Here is a 16,995-nt window from a genome sequence, read left to right as displayed (position 1 = left end):
CGCTCTTCGAGAGAATCGGCACCATTTGGGTGAGGGAGGTGGACTGTGTCGCCATCCTGTTTTTTTCTCTGGGGCCTGCTTGAGCTGGGATGGCCCGGCCAGGTGGGCTCCCAGGCGCCTGTCGCTCGTCCGCCTCTTCTTCGCTATGCTCACTGCTGGTTGCACTACCCCTCAACGCGCCCTCAATGCTCGGATGCGCTCGTGGGCTATCTCCTTCTGCCGTGCTCACCGTGCGTGAACTTTTCCCTCGTCTTTGTTGTGCCGCCAGCGTGCTGCATGGGGTCCACTAACCGGTGGTTTTGTGTTGTGACGTTGGTTGGGTTGCCGCTCCTCACTCGTGCCCCTCATGCGCTCCGTGATGGTTCTTTGTTTGCTGCGCACACTGTGGCTGCTTGTGTAGTCGGCAGTGCCTCCGATACATGTGTGTTTCCTTTCTGTGTGACTGGGGCACTCCTGTGCCTTAGGTGGGGCCTGCCCTACGTCCTCTGCCACGCTCCGGGATCGCCGATTTGCTGCCTTTGCCCTCTTACGTTTTCCTTTTCTTTGTAGCTACGTGGGGGGGGGGGGGGGGGCGGGTTTTACATCCCATGCCTCGTCGCCATTGTGGAGTAGCTAAAATAAGGACAGGAGGCGGCATATAAGTTGGTTATGCTTTATTACCCTGGAGCGCCAGGAACCGCATCCTTTCACTAAGCGGTTGGCGCCTCTGTACAAGATGGCCGCCGTCCGCTTCCTGTCCCGCCTTTCCGTTTCCGGGTGACGGAATGCTAGACCGTCACCACAGCCTGCTATCCCATTATTAGGAACACCACGAGGAAACATTCACACCACATCAGTCGAGCTACGTTACTGGTCTGCAGAGGGCATCCAAGACCTGAGAGAGCCTTTTCTAGATGGCTCACTTATCACATATCAGGAACTCATAGCAGAGGAAAACACACACCTGGGACAGTTTTTATCACACCAAGCACTCATAGTCTTGCTGTCTTCTGATTGGAGTACATATGCTCAGGAACCGCCTACCCACCACACACTACAATATCTTCATGTGATAGGAACCGGAAGACACTTGACACGATGGTTCGCGTCCAGCCTTTGTCTCCACACGGAGGCTGACCTAACCCCTCTGAGGCAACACTGGGAATGGGCCCTGGGGAGGGCATTCACCGACAAGGAATGGTTTGCTGTCCGGGGCAGTCAGACATACATCCCGTGTAATCAGCAGTTTTCTGTGGCTGCTTCTGATTCAACAACGTAGGACAAATATACCCCTTAACATTTTATTTTAATACTTTCCATTCTATATCATAGGCCACCTTAATAAATCTTTTTAAAAATCGCAAAGCTAATCAATTGCAATGCTATTACTAATTTAAGCAAACACAAGTTCACAATCAGCTTGCACATACATAATAATATACCCTTTGCATACAATGTTGATAAATTGCTAACTTAAGAGTATGTTTTTTTCCAAATTACAACATGTAGAGCAAGGCTGTCTATCCACAGAATTACATAGGGGTGACAATTACATTGAATACCGTTGTTATATGCCTACTATGTAGCTGCAGTTTATGAGGCATGTTTGGCAACGTTTCCTCGCTACTCTTTGTTATCGAGGCTTATTCTGATTATTGACACTTTAAGTACAAATGGGAATACCAGGACCAGTTTTATGTTTCCTAAGAAATGTTGGGGCTTATTTACAAGCCCCTTACGCCGCCTGTGCATCAGATTTTGTGACAGACGGGCGGCGCAACCTGCTGCCCCACATTTACAAGATTCCTTAAAGCCACCCTGCGTGGCTTTTTGTGTCCTTGTAAATATGGCCCCTTTACAAGCAACACTTTGCTCGAAAGGGGCATGCCACGGGTGTTGCTGTGGAGAGTCCCATGCAACACCCATGGCTTATACCATGTTTCCAGATTCACGAGAAATCGGAAACTTGGAAATGCGTCAAAATGCTACACCTCCCCAGGAGAGAGGTAGGAAGCTGCAGCAAGGAGAAATGTATTAATTTCTTCAGGGTTTTTTTCTCTTTCTAAGTGTGCTGCATGCTGCAGCACACAAAGAATGAGGAAATCACCTCTTGTGATTGTTTATGAGCAGGAAGGTGTCCCTTCGTACACATAAACAATCATTTAAAAAAATGATGTGCTGCATTAGCACACGTAGAAGTTTCAAACACCATTTCTGATTGTTTATGTGCAGGAAGGGACACCTTTCTGCACACAATCATCCCCGTGACACAGGCATCCTTGCCCCATGGTGCTAATTGTGCGCCGGCGCAGGAGAGAACAAAGGGATCCGTCATATCGTTGCAGATATGACGTGTCCAGTGGCTTCAGAATTAATGCAGCGCGGCACAGGCAAATGGCTAACGCCACTGTACTGCGTTAATTCTTAGTAGATAAGGCCCGTTGTGTAGATGGTAGAGAACAATTACAATATATTGATACCTAATCATACTTTGAGCTAGAACTGTTGCATTGCAAAACAACATGGCATTGCCTCTTTGTTCCCCTTCCAGATTACAGTTTAACTTCAGGAACGTGACCCCATGTATGGAAAACAGACCATCATGTTACCAGTTTAATACACATTTGTATCCTCCCTGTGGAAATCTATGTGCTCTTGCTGACTGAAAAAATAATGTTGGTAGGCTCACCATTAGAAAGATATTCATGCTAGGATGATGCTGTTCCTGCGCCTAGTTAAGCCTATTTTTTTATTTGACAAGTATAACAAGGTTTGCTTTGTAAGGAGCCTTGAAAAGGGACAGGTTTTTCTTTCTTGGCCAGAATCTGAGATAATTTTGTTTTTTTCTACATGGGCCCTCATAAAGAGTGCCCAGGTAATCTTGCAGGGGCTGGTAATGAGGATTACCCCAGGGCACTTGAAGTAGGACCATCACTATCCTTTTATTTGCTTTTAGGTTTTAACTTGCTAGCAGTGCTAGTGCCCGTAGATTAGTGTATTGCAATGGAAAAGAGTCATTTATAGTGTAGTAAGCTGACTTCAATACTGGAGCATGGGCATTTCCTTGGTAAGTTGACTGGAGCATTTATGTGGATGACCCACCAATCAGACGGTGATAAACTGGCTTAAGCTTTAGGTAGCAGTCTGTGGTCAAAGCAGAGGAACATTCTCTCCACGTTCCAAGCTTTAGGATTAATGCCCCTGAAGACTTGGTGGAGGGGTTTTATGTTATGTTATGTTATTATTTATTTGTAGAGCGCCCGTCCATCCTTGAGTTTCATGGTGCTAATGTCTGTGGCCCCCAGATGATCCCTAATCGTAGGTCTGCTTGAATAACCACGTTTTCAGAGACTTTCTAAAGATCAAGAGACTGTTGCATTTCCTGAGTGAAATAGGAAAGGAGTTCCAGAGAGCAGCTGCTAAATACGAAAAGCAACTTCCTCCTTGCCTCTTCCTTTTGAAGGAGGGGATGTTCAACAGGTTTAGATGGGCCGAACGTAAATTGCTTTGTGGTTTATGTACAGTTGGCAGCTGTCTGCCAAATTTTGGGCCCTTTCCGTGTAGAGCTTTAAAAACAATGCAACCGGTTTTGAAAGTGATCCTTTGGGCCATTGGTAACCAGTGGAGTTTTTTTAGGCTTGGCCGGGCTGACTGCCATTTGGGCTGTTTCCATATCAGCCTTGCCGCCTGATTTTGAACCATCTGGAGTTGTTTCAGAGAGCCGACTGGGAGCCCGAGATAGATGGCATTAGAAAAATCAAGTTGAGAGAATACTAAGACAACTGTTGCCTGTACCAATGCTGAATGGGTGAGCAGGTGGGCGATTTTTCTAATTTTCCGTAATTGGAAAAAACTAGATGAAACAATGGCTCCCACCTGTCCTTTAAGTGAAAGGTCAGCGTTTAGTATAACCCCCAGGCTTTTAACTTTCTGTGAGGCTATGGGTGGAGAGCCCATGTGTGAAGGCCAGAAGTGGGGACCCCAACTAAGCTCGCTCTTCCCCGGCGAACTAATTCTGTTTTGCCTGGGTTAAGCTTGAGATGGTTTGAGTCCATCCACTTTTGTATGAGTGACATCGATGCCTGAAAACTCAGTGACAGCATCAGGTGTATTCAGGGGGAATATTAGCTGCAAATCGTCAGCATAATTAAAGATAGTGACTTTCCGGGTTTTTAATAAATATAGTAAAGGTCTCAAATATAGGTTGAAAAGTGGTGAGAGTGACGAGCCCTGTGGCACTCCGCAAGATGAGGATAATTTTTGAGCTATGAAAGTGCCCAGTCTCACTGACTGCGTCCGATCAGAGATGAAGGAAGCTATCCAACCAAGCGCTGAGGAGAGAAATAGGCCTGTAATTTGCCGAGTCCAGTGGATCAGCCCCTGGTTTCTTTAGGAGTGGAATGAGCATGGCATCTTTAAACGTACCAGGAACATTGCCCTGTGAAAGAGGCTCATTCAGGAGTGGGAGGATGCTCGAAGGCATAGCTGAGCATACCTTTCAGAATATATGGGTGGCAGCTGTCATAGGGGGACTCGGATTTAACCCGAGATAGGAGTTCCGATAGTGTATTTGAATCAATAAGGGGGAGGGCATCCAGTGTGTACGGGTTAATACAAATATCGTCCAACGCTTCTGAGCTGGGTGAGTCGGGAATGCTCCTTTTTATAGTGGTGATTTTATCCATAAAGAAAGAATTAAGTGAGTTACAGAGCTCCTGAGTGAGTGACTGGGGATGAGCATTTCTGTCACTATAACAGAGATCATCCACTATTTTAAAGATGTCCTTGGATTTGTTTTGGGAGTTTAGTATTTTCCTAGAGAAATAATCTGTTTTGTTTTTTAGGATAGTTTTTAGATACTCTCTGCGAGCTGTCATGTGCTTCCCCTTATATTGCGGGCAGTATTTCGCTCTCCAGGTCCTTTCTTTCTGGCGGAGTCCTAGTTTGAGTTTCCTTAGTTCGGGGGTGAACCATTTGTGAGCCTCTATACAGCATGTCCGGGAGAACTTGACCACTGGTGCGTGGATATCTGCAGCCTCAGATAGCCATTCTGTGATCTTTTCTTCCGTACTATCTAGTTCATTGCCTAGACTAGGTTGTGTGGATTTCAGAGTTGCTAGAAAATCCAGAATATTTACAGAGTTCCACTTTCTGGTTTTGCCTCCTGACTGGTGTGGTGGTTTAATGTGGCCTTCCATGGTGATTGTAAACTGGATTAAATGATGGTCAGACCAGATGCAGGCGGTGATGGAAGGAGTTGGAAATGATAAATTATGGGACCATATCTGGTCCAGTGCATGACCCTTTTCATGAGTAGAAGTAGATATGTGTTGGATCATGTTGAGGTTCATGAGCAGTTCCTGTAATTCGGCTGCCTGAGGTCCCCCTGCCTCAGTATTGAACCAGTAATTCAATAACTTGTTTCACTTTCCTCTGCTTCCATGAATTGGGGGAGCTGCCATGTCAAACAATTCCCAAGCTATGATTTTGACGGTCAGGGTGCAGCACTCACGTCTTAGGAGCTGTGACTTTGGTGGGCAGGTTACAACGCATATTCTTCTAAGGATTTAGAAGGACATGAGTAATGCAAAATGTCCTCTCAGAAGTTTAATCACTCCAATTTCTGGTGCATATACATATTCCCTCCAAGCTCTTAATGTGGGCCTTCTCCCCACAAATTCTGTCAATATATGCCTACCTTTCAGTTCACCTTCTTCTACCATATCACATCCTGTCAGCTGCCTCGTAGTCCAGTCCCTCCCATCATTAATTTGCAGTTTTCCTGCAAAAATCAGAAATGCATAAATAGTTTTGTCGGCCCAAATTGCTGCTGCATGCAAAAGCACATTTATGATGCTCATAGACACGGATTTATTAATTAACCCCTTCGCTGCTCATGACGAGCTCAGCTCGTCATGCAGTACACTGGTCGTGTGCTCATGACGAGCTGAGCTCGTCATGAGCTGAGATCGTCATGAACCATGGGATATAACAATTTCCAGCACAGGAGAGGAATCAGCTTAGCAGTCATGTGGTTAAAACTATGCAATGGGTAACGCACGCCACACATTTGTGTGGTTTACAACTATGTTGGTATTTTGAAGACTGTCTTGCAACTGTGTGACCTTTTCTCATACCTACCTTGAAAGAACGGAAATGCATGTTGCACTTTTCCACACGTACTGCACTAATTAGACGTAATCACTTTTGGTTTAAAGGACATGTTTAATTCCACACCTTTAGAAATACCCACAAATTTCTTTATCTAAGGATGTTCACCAATTTGCACTGCATTTCCCTGCTACTCACTGAACACACCTTGGGTATGTGCTTTCAGCAAAAAGTGCATGTGCGTCTCAGGCTTTATATTGCATAGGGAAGTCCTGCTCAATGATGTACATTACACGCCTGCTCCATTTTGGTTATCGTATATTGTACATATGAGGTAGTGCATTTACTTGCGGGTTTTTTTTGTTTTGGTTTCCTCATATACCATTATGGAATTCTTGAAGGGAACTTAGGCAGCTCAAACATAAAGAGGTCAAACCTGTCCGGCCCTGATGTTAAATGACCAAATTCAGAAGAAGCGATGCCCGATCCCTCAAGTTGCCACTGCTTCCCCAATCCGCTCCTGTTCACGCCGTAAGTGGCTCCCTGCGTAACATAGGAGATACTTGCGGGTTATCCCCATATGGATTACCACATTCTTGTTGAATATGCCCTGGTAAACAGGGTTCAGGCCCATATTCTATGTACCTTATTCCATTTAAGCGGTACACTTTTTTATTAGTATTAAACAACAAATGGCAGAAATTATCTAGATTCCTGACGACTACAGACACAAAAAATGCAAAACTGAAAGTGCATGAACAATGGACAACATATAAATACATAGTGTATATGGCAGGTATCAGTGGGGAAGAAAGGAAATACGTTTTGCAGAAAATAAACATGTAGCCCAAGAATGCCGGGAGGAAGTATTGATACACTAAGCAAATTACAGGGGGGGGGGTTGTATATACCTACAAGAGAAGCAGTCAATACTGCATTCAACAGCCAAGTACATTCAATAAATGTTTTCTAAGTAGGTCTTGAAACTGCTTGGCAACAGGGTGTTCCAAAAAGAGTTGGGTAGCATATTCCAGAGAGCAAGTCCTCCTATTTTAAGGCACTTCCCAAAGTCTGTGGCATTGCTACTTGGTGGTGTCCAGTGTTGAATTTAAACAAGAAAGAAGCGTTTTCTGTTTTTAAGCAAATTGAATACCTTTTTATTATAGTTTGAATCTAGATCATATCTTCCATGTAGCACTTAGCATATTTAGCTGAATCCGGGCTTCACAGTGAACAATCAAAAACCGAATGTTATGTTATGTTATATGCTGTTTTGTAACGCACACAACTACTACCGGAGTATCCTGGTGCAGTATACCGCTGGGGAACCCGTCCTGGCTTTCCCTGTGGGATGGTCCTTACTGGGACTCCCCAAGGTGGAGCCAGGCATCCCCGGCGTTGATGGGGCCGTTGTGGAGATTAGGCAAGCTAATGCCCAGAGTTGCTTAGTGGTACCCCTGGTTAGAGTAGGCACCGAGGCGAGAATTATCGAGTCCGCTGACCATGGTCCACGACCCTGCCGCGTCAGGAATTGAACCCTGGTCCCGGGCCGACTCCTGCTTCTGGGTCTGCCGCCTCTAACCAGTGAGCCACACCACTCCACTGGCGACATTGTTTCAACCCCTAAGGACAAATATTCAGACTGAGTTGTCTTGCGCAGTTTTATGGGCTAAATTCAAGTACAATTTTTTTTTTTAAATGGGCAGAGTTCAATTGCATCATTAAGCAATAGACATACCCAGAGGACACAACTCCTTAAGTCACTATGATTCAATGAAAGGTCCTTCGCATGGTGCAATTTCTATATGGAAGTAGGTGCGATTCGTTGCAGGTAAAGTTGTGAATGAAACATTGCCCTAGGATTCCACCTGTTTTTTTTTATAGATGTGGTTGCAAAAGAGGCTCAGTCAGTTTTCCAGACAAAAACAAGAGATAGGGGCTGGAATGGTAGAGCAGAGACTTAGAATGTTAGTTTTATTTTATTTATTTTCAGTTTTCTATAGCACGATCATGACCTAAACGGTAGTTAGAGGACTTAACATAAACGGTATGCCTGACTGCATAAATCATTTAAGAATGATTCCCTAGGACATTATACATTAGGTTACATCACGTTTCATTTAATTCTATTACTGTCGGTCCGTGTCCAGATTAAGTTCTGTGGTTGATGTCAGTTCTAGAAAATGAAATGTTATTTCTAAAAGTCCCAGAAGTTCCGCGTTTAGATTTCAGCTCCCTTGGGAGCAAAAGATGAGAGGGCACTCACCTAATATGACTGCCAAGTTCACAGTCAACTCATGTGAAAACCCACTGCCATCAGCAGAAATGCAAGAGTGGTCTAATCATTTCAACACCCCACTCAAAACTAGATGGCCACCGCCTGTGCAGTGTTTGTGCATTATTTAAGGCATATTCCATATTTCATTCTTCCATTCAGGCCCCATAAGCTTGCGTCCACTTTTATCAAGGCAGGGAGAAGTGGATGGTGATAAAAAGTATAGTGAGTAGCTGTGAGTATGGTGAGGTATCCAGACATGTTGTCTGCCCGTTGCTAGGTATAGTATATCTGTCTATCACGAGGGGCTGCCAATAGAGCTTTTGTGCCTGGTTCACAAAAGCTATTTCGGAATATGTCAAACAGTACTCCAGTAGTACTACTTGACATAATACAGAATGCAAGTCACTAATTTACAGCTGGAGATTTCCACTTCTGCTTCTTCAATCCTTTCTGTACTTTGATCACCCCAATGATGAAGATCTCTCAACACGTAAGCATAAAATTCAGTATTAGATGTGGGAGGGACAAGAGGGAGTGTAGAGAAAATGGGTGATAATTACTACAAAATGAATGGGGGTAAGGGAAATTTAAGTAGGGATTTAGAGAGTGATATGCTAAGGCAAAACACATACCCACCGTCGTAATGGGTGAATACTTTTGTCAATGAATGTCATGAAGTGCAGGCCAGACAACATACACACAGGTTCTAGGAACTATCTTTGTACAACAGACCAGGCCATGAGATTGCAGCTTAGTTGCTCAAAACATGTTGATCATGGAAGAATGCGACTATTTATGCCCTTTATACATTTAAAATCCACCTTTGATTTGGTCAGCTGAGAAAAATTATAGTTTGCCTTCTATTCTCAAGGACACGACAAATGTTATAAATCTGCACCAAAGGGCTTTATATCAACGCAGTTGCCAGAGTATGATATGGGCCACATGGAGAATGTACAGATGATTTTACAGTTTCAGCAGTGGCACAGCAAGGCTGTGTTTGTGCCCCTCTTGTGTTTAGTCTATTCCTGAATAATGCTGTTACCCACTTTAATTGCTGAATATTGAGCTGTCTAAGATTTGTATTAATAAAATATCCTATTTGAATTTCTGATGATGCTGTACTACTCTTGTTAACTGAAAGGTCAATGCATCACTTGATTTGAGTTTTCAACAGTTACCGTAAGAAACAACGGACCATCATATGTAACTAAAACACAGTTTATGATAGTGAACATGACCAATCGTCTCAAAAAAACATTTTGGGGGCGTGGCTTCGACACAAATGGAGTGAGAAGTGTCTTGCCGAGTCTCCACTCCATTGTGTCCTGCAACCGTTTGTAATCCTGGTCACCAGGCTAATCAGCAGGTCGGAATGCTTGGCTTACCATGGTGATGCTGAGGTGGAAGCTTTTTCAGCGGAAGGCTGCATCGAGGGTCATGCAGGATCAAGCTTCCCTTTGGATGCCAATTTGGGCAGAGGCCGGCTGGACAACTGTTGGCTCTGCCTTTGTGAGCAAAGAGGGACCGACCTACGCGGGGGAGCCCCGGGTTCAGCTGCCAACACCGGGCTAGTCCGTGCCCCGGAACGCTGTTTCGGATCGATCATCAACCCCCCCGCCCCCGCCTTGCTGACTGCCCGGCCCTGACATCGACCTAAGAGTCAATTACCTGGCAACCCGTTATTCCCGGAAGACAGGTATTGGGGGCGAGGCGAGCACACTTGTCGACAGCTGGGTGGACCCAGCTGGATCCGGCCCCGAGCCCTGATCACCCCGTCTCAGATTGCAGCCTATGGTGCTCCCGCTCTTGCCCGAGTGAGGTGCCCGTGCTCTCGGATCACGGCTCCGGGATCCATCCTAAGTGGTTGCCCTCGCTGCGAGTGCCCGCATTGTCTGGCCTGCCTTTACTGGTCCCTCCACCCTACATTGTTTGGGAGACCACCCGGAGGGGACCTTGGAGCATCTGATCCTTCAGAGGGACTGGGGTGAGTAGGGCATTACCACTCTGTTTACGGGGGCCCCAGAGAAGGCCCAGAGACTACCTCTGCTCCTCAGCGCTACAGTATCCTCTCCTCTGTTGAATTGTTGTGCTTGGCATCTGGCTAGGGGCCCCCCTAGTGTGCCCAGAATCTAGCGTGGGGGGACCCCATCTACTGGGGGGTTCAGCAAACCTCCTCCACTACCGTCTGGGAAGCTGCCTCTCGCCTGAGGCGTGTGGTCTTCTGTGACCCCCCTCCTATCTCTGTATTCACGAGCTCTTTGGTCCCCGGAGTCTGCCCTTCATTCTACACGGAGCATCTTTAGTCAACAGTGTGCAGTGTGGGTCTCCTGCCTTTTGTTACATTGCTGCCACCCCCCAGGGTTCAACCCCTGCCTTCCTGTTTTTCCTTTTCTGCTGCCGGGCCCTTGGCCCTCCCGGACACTGCTGTTATGCATCCCAAACACGGGGTCACTAAGGACATGGACTTCGCGGCCGACCACGAGAATCCAGTTTCTGGTCCAAGACAATCTTGCATACACAGAAGGATTCTAATGCTTCCTTAGCGACCTCTGGGTCGCCCACCACAGACGTACCAATCACTCAGGCATCCATGTCATCCTTTCTACAAGAAATTAAGGATGTGATTGGCTCACTCCAATAGGATTTCAAAGCTGGACTCCAAGACATCCGCAGAGAGGTTACAGAGATAGGCAACGGAGTTGATGGTCTTAAGCGCACGATGGATACCAGGACCTAAGACCTTTAAAATCTCTGGAAGAAGGTGACTGAACTTGAGGACCAAAATATTACCCTACAATTAAAGCAGGAGGATTTGGAAAACCGCAGTCAGTGGAATAACTTACGCATCAAAGGGGTTCCATGGGGATGAAGGGGAAAGATATCCTGACGTATAAGGTGCTTGGTGCATGGTGCTTCTCCACCTATGCTTGACAGTTTTTCTTTTTTTCAAACAAGGGGTACCAGGCCATCAATTTCAGTACTGCTAATTAATACTGCAGATTCTAAATACAACGCAAAAAATCATTGTACTTTACTTTCATATTTGTATTGATTCAACTTCATTTCAAACAACTGTTCATTACTCTTGATGCATAGGAGGAATATACATTTCATTTAATATATTGTGCAAATCAAAATTGTATGAAAAACATTTTACAAAAACATATTATAATCAAAAACAAAGACAAAACACTGTTGTATTTGCATCAATTAATTACACCAGTCCAAAATTTCAACAATTGCCTGCCAAAATTCAAATTCTATGTGGCACTATGACAGGCAGGCTGCGGGGAAAATTATTTTTTATATAAGTTTGCTCTCGGGGTATGTTTCAATTATGACACCCTCAATAGAGTCCCATTCAATGTTGGTCCCTCGCAGACGATTAACGACGTGCCGACGCGTTTCCAATCCCCTTCTGCATTGGGGGATTATCATCAGGGCTTTAGACCACGGTGTAATCCTGGTAATTAACAAAATAATATATAATGAGTAGAGCCCTTCTTTGCCTCTCCTTATCAAACTTTTAAATAAACCAACCCACTAAGTACATACCAAGAGTACCTTATAGCTTTTTTTTTAAAGACCTTTTTTGTACTTTAACATTATACACAGCTTCTGGCCTACAACCCCTTGGGCCGGCCGCAACTTTTTCACAGGTATTCTGTAATATCGGAATAACACAGCCCAAGTGCCGACATATCAGGGGCACGGCGGCGTTCCATAACAATGTGAATACACAATTCACAGTAGGATTATAAATCTTCATAGGTCCGTTTTTTTTTTATAAACTTATTAGTATCGCATCAAACACGGAAGATGACATAAACAACCATGTACGTAGTATTTTGAATATACGTAGTGCAATTACAGTTAAGTCCCCATCGGTATATCTTCTGTAAAGTAATGGCTAAATTCCGGAATGGACTGAAAACCCACCGTACAGCACTTAATCGTGGGAATGGGACTCTTAGTCTAAAAGGGCCTCATCCGAGTCAATCTGGGGCGGTTCACAAATATCCCCTCTGAACTTGTTCCATGCTCCCCAGATCTGCCCCCATTTCCTGGGGCACCCACGATGAACAAACACCGCTTTCTCGGCAACCATCACTACATCCATATCTCTGCACCAGTCCCTCAGCGTAGGTGACGCTTCAGCACACCACAGTCTAGCTATGTTTCGCTTTGCCACCATCATGCCCAGTATGGCCCAGTCCTGCAGTCGAAGGGTTAAGTCCGTTGCGTCCCATACTTTTAACAGGCAACGCCGGGGATCAGGTAGCAGGGAAACAGTCGTGGTTTGGGAGATGGTACGCATCACAGCAGCCCAGAAAATAGCCACTCGACCACAATCCCAAATGGTATGATAGAACGTTCCCCTCTCCCCGCATCCACGAAGACAGTACTCGTAAGAGGTCTTCCCTATCTTATGCAGGACTGTTCTGGTGTAATACGTGCAGTGCAATATTTTCAGCGGTACCAGTTTAAGTCTGGAGGGGATCGCTGTTTCCCGCGGCGAGGAGATGGCCTCCTGTCATTCTGAATCATCAAAGTCGCCCACATCCCTCGACCATCTCAACCGTAACTTAGCTAACCTGTCCGGGAGATTGTTGACCAGCTTTCGATACGTGAATGATGTTGCTTTGCGGGGCATGTGTTCTGTCAGTAACCTATCCTCAAGAGGGGTGGATTCCTGTAGGACTGTCTCTGCCGGGACGGCTGTCTGCAGTGCATGGCGGATTTGTATGTACCTATAGTGTTCAGACTGTGCCATCTCATATTTGGTTTGTAGAAATGCGAAGTCTACTACCTTGCGCTTCTTTCAAAGGTCTCCCACAACCGATATTCCTATGTTGTCGCAAGCCTGGAACCCTTTACTGTTGCGAAGGAAACCTAGTCTGTATGAGTCCCACAATGGTGTCATTTGCGTGATTGTGTTAGCGCATTGAAGGTGTCTGTGCGCCTTGTACCAGAGTTGAATCGTGTGTTGTGTCGGTCCCACTAGGTCGGTCAGAACCCTACGGCTATAGAGGTTTCGCAACAAACCTCTGGGTTCCAAGCATTGCCTATCTGCTAAATAAGCGGTTTCAGTCTGCGGGGCATGCAACCAGTAGTTGATTTGTTTGAGGTGGGCCGCCCAGTAGTATAGTTCTATGTTAGGGAGTGCTATGCCTCCATCATACCAGTCTTTCACCAATTTACATTGCGCAATCCGTGCCGGCTTACCGTCCCACAGCAAAGCCGAGATTGCAGATGAGATCGCCATGAAGTAGGAGGGCAGGACCGTGAACGGCGTATTTTCGAGAATGAACAGAAAGCGGGGAAGCGTCATCATTTTGAACAGTGCAGCTTTGCCCAGGAGAGTAAGAGGGAGGGAGCGCCATACCGTTACATCCCGTTTGAATCAGTCCAGTGGGGGTTTCAAATTTAGGGCGTAGAATTTGTCCGGGTCTGACGAAGCATAAATACCCAGATATTTAAACGCTGCATCCGTATAATTCAAGGGGCAGCTCGCCGGGAGCAACGGTAGGACCGATTTAGTGCAGTTAATCCTATATCCCGACACTCTCCCGAATTTTTCGCAGACATTAAGGAGCTCAAGAATTGACTTTTTGGGAGAGGTGAGATAGAGAAGGATGTCGTCTGCGTAGAGAGATATGCGATCTTCCCACGTCGGTGACCACCGGATACCCATAATGGATTGCTAACGGTTCAAGGACCAGAGTAAACAGTAGGGGGGAGAGCGGGCAACCCTGCCTGGTCCCTCGACCGAGCGGGAAGTCCCTAGAGATGTAACCATTCGCTACTACCTGGGCCAGGGGGCCAGTATAGAGTAGACAAATCCAGGCGCAGAACTTGAGGCCGGAGCCCATGTGTTGAAGCACAGCAAATAAATAGGGCCATTCCACGGTGTCAAATGCCATAGTGGCGTCAAGGGAAAGGAGAACCGCAGGTTCTTTTATGCGTTCCCGGCGGGCCAAAACAGCCTGCAAACGTCATAGTTTATGTGATTTACTGCGAGATGGCATAAAGCCAGATTGATCTGGGTGCACCAAGGTAGTAAGGTGTGGGGCCAGTCGCTGTGCTAGTAATTTGGCGAGGATCTTTGGCTCCGCATTTATTAAAGAGATAGGGCGGTAAGAGGCGCAAGCCTCTTCCGCCTTACCGGGTTTATGGATCGGAATGATCGTGGCGAGGCGCTGATCTCTAGGGAGTTCTCCTGCTTCCAGACTATCGGTGAACATTTTGATGAGATGGGGGGGCCGTGATTTGAACCGTGTTCTTGTACAGCTCCACTGGTAACCCGTTGGGGCCCAGTGCCTTGCCAGACACCAATGCATAGGTTGCCTCTTGTATTTCTTCCACTGTGATATCTGCCTCAAGTTGAAGCGCTGCTTCTAGGGAGAGGCCGGGAATGGTTAGGTCTTTGATATAATCATATGCCTCCTCGATCGAGTACTGCACCTGGGGGGTGTACAGTCAAAGTGGTCTGCAAGTAGGTCGACTATGGCCCCGGGGTCCGAGGTCGCATGACCAGAAGGTGACGTCAGCAGTGCAATGACTCTACCCGCACTCTCCTTCTTGTCCAGCCATGCCAGCATCTTTCCGGCCTTGTCCCCCAGCTCGTAAACCCTATGACGGGTGGCCTGAATTGTATTCTGCACCATTTCTTTCTGGTATGCCATCCACTTGGTGCGCCGTAGCCGGACAGCCTGGGCAGCTCCGATGGACGGACGAGTCTCCTGTTCCCAAATTGCAATTTTAAGTGCCTCCTCTAAAGCACTAAGTTCCTGCCACTGCGTTTGCTTGTGGTCAGCAACGGAGGCTATAGCCTGTCCACGTAGGACCGTTTTGTAAGCTTCCCACAGGGTGCTGTTTGAATCTACCGATGCAGAATTCTCCTGGAAATATTGTTTAGTGGTATTATTTAAAACCTTCATTAGAGGGGTGACCTGCAGGTAGCTCGCGTGGATAGGGAAAATGCGGCTTCTATGGGTGCGGTGGTTCGTGTATGTGAGTCGCAGTGGAGAATGATCAGATATTCCCCTGGGGCGGATGTCTACCTCCTCAATGCCCTGCAGCCCATCTCCAGACACCAAGATGTAATCTATCCGGGAGAGACAGTCGTGGGTAGCTGAATAATAAGTGTATTGTTTATCGTAAGGGTGTTTGTGTCTCCAGCAGTCCGTGAGTCCCAAGGCGTCAAGTAGTCCGAGGAGTCGTCCGGCTCCCCGCACCGCTGTCGATCTGCAATGTCACTGAAGTCGCCCCCTATCACCAACGTTGCGGTCGGCAGAGTCAAGAGAAAAGCTGTGAGGGCAGTGTGTGTTGTAGCGTGTAGGCCTGGCGGGATATATACGGACACAAAGTGAAAAAGCTGGCCCTCCCACTGCACCGTTGCCGCTGCAAAGCATCCCTGATTATCTATACGTGTCTGTTAAACCACAATCTGAAAGTTCTTCCTAATTAGTATCCCTGTCCCCCTTGAACCCGCTGAGAAGTCTGCATGTGCAATGAACTTATATCCCCATCTATCCATTGCCTTTGAGGCCGAGCCTACCAGATGAGTTTACTGCAGTAAAACTATGGCCGGGCTACAACCCTTTAGCTATTGCAGCACTAGGCCACGCTTCACCCTGTCCCCCAATCCCCGAACATTCCAAGTTAGGACTGTTAAAGCCGACTGGCGGGTTATAAGAGTCTCAGGTGTATCCGCTACTTGTGCAGCCATTTATCAGTGTGTATAACATCGCGCATATCAATGGGGGATAAATCCTGTGATGCATCTACTTTCGAGAAACATGTCGTCTTCATTATCATACAAGAAGAAAAAGGAACAATGAAAAACAACCCAACCACCCTTCCACCCTGTGTCCCACCCACCCTCCCTGCCTCCCTGCTAGATGAACATTTAACTGCCCGCCACCCCAACTCAGCAGAGCGCTCTATCCCTCCCAATACCCCAATCCTTGCTTGTCGGGGGAAGAGTTCAGCCAGGTACCAGCCCCTTAATGCCCCTAGTCTTGACCCAGGTCAGAGTCTCAAGCAGCAGAGGCCTGAATTTGCACTGGATCACTGTTGTAATAAATGAGCAGCGATATGGAAACAGAGCTCATTCCTCTTCATGATGCGGAGAGAGGTGCAGATCGGGGTCTCCAGAGCTAGAGCCCCCGGCTGCACCTTCAGCGTCCCGGTGTCGGTGTGGTTTTGGTCTACGATCTGGTCTGTCCACAGTGCGCCATCCTTCCAAACAGTCATGTGCAGCCTCAGGGGTATCGAAATACCAAGTCTTCTCGTCTGCCACCACACAAAGTATTTCGGGAAAGAGCATTGAATAGGGCAACTCCTGCGCCCTAAGTAATTTCTTGACCTCCAAAAAACTTCGCCTTTTCCTGGAAACAGTCGCCGCGTAATCCGGAAGGAACGAGACCATAGAGTTTAAGACCCGGATGGGAGAGGCATTTCTTGCTGCTTGTATGACGGCGTCTCGGTCCCTAAAGTTGAATAACCTAGCAAGTACCGGTCTCGGGGGCGCACCCGGTCTAGGTTTGCCACCTGGCACCCTGTGTGCACGCTCCACTGAGAAAAAGTTCGAAAGTCCCTTAGGTTGCAGTTTGGTGGTA

General features: G+C 46.8%; 1 protein-coding gene across 1 annotated transcript in view; it reads right to left on the bottom strand.

The window, feature by feature from the left end:
• The window catches only part of TTLL8 (tubulin tyrosine ligase like 8), a 759,264-nt gene that overhangs the window by 689,569 nt on the left and 52,700 nt on the right, over positions 1–16,995 (bottom strand). Inside the window, exon 6 of the mRNA XM_086930808.1 lies at positions 5,708–5,761. Within this exon, the coding sequence (XP_086786934.1) occupies positions 5,708–5,761 (54 nt within the window). The remainder of the gene's footprint in view (positions 1–5,707; positions 5,762–16,995) is intronic.

The sequence above is a fragment of the Lissotriton vulgaris genome, chromosome 1_1 (assembly GCF_964263255.1).
Source record: "Lissotriton vulgaris chromosome 1_1, aLisVul1.2, whole genome shotgun sequence".
Lineage (NCBI taxonomy): Eukaryota > Metazoa > Chordata > Amphibia > Caudata > Salamandridae > Lissotriton > Lissotriton vulgaris.
This window is presented reverse-complemented; position numbering and strand designations above follow the sequence as displayed.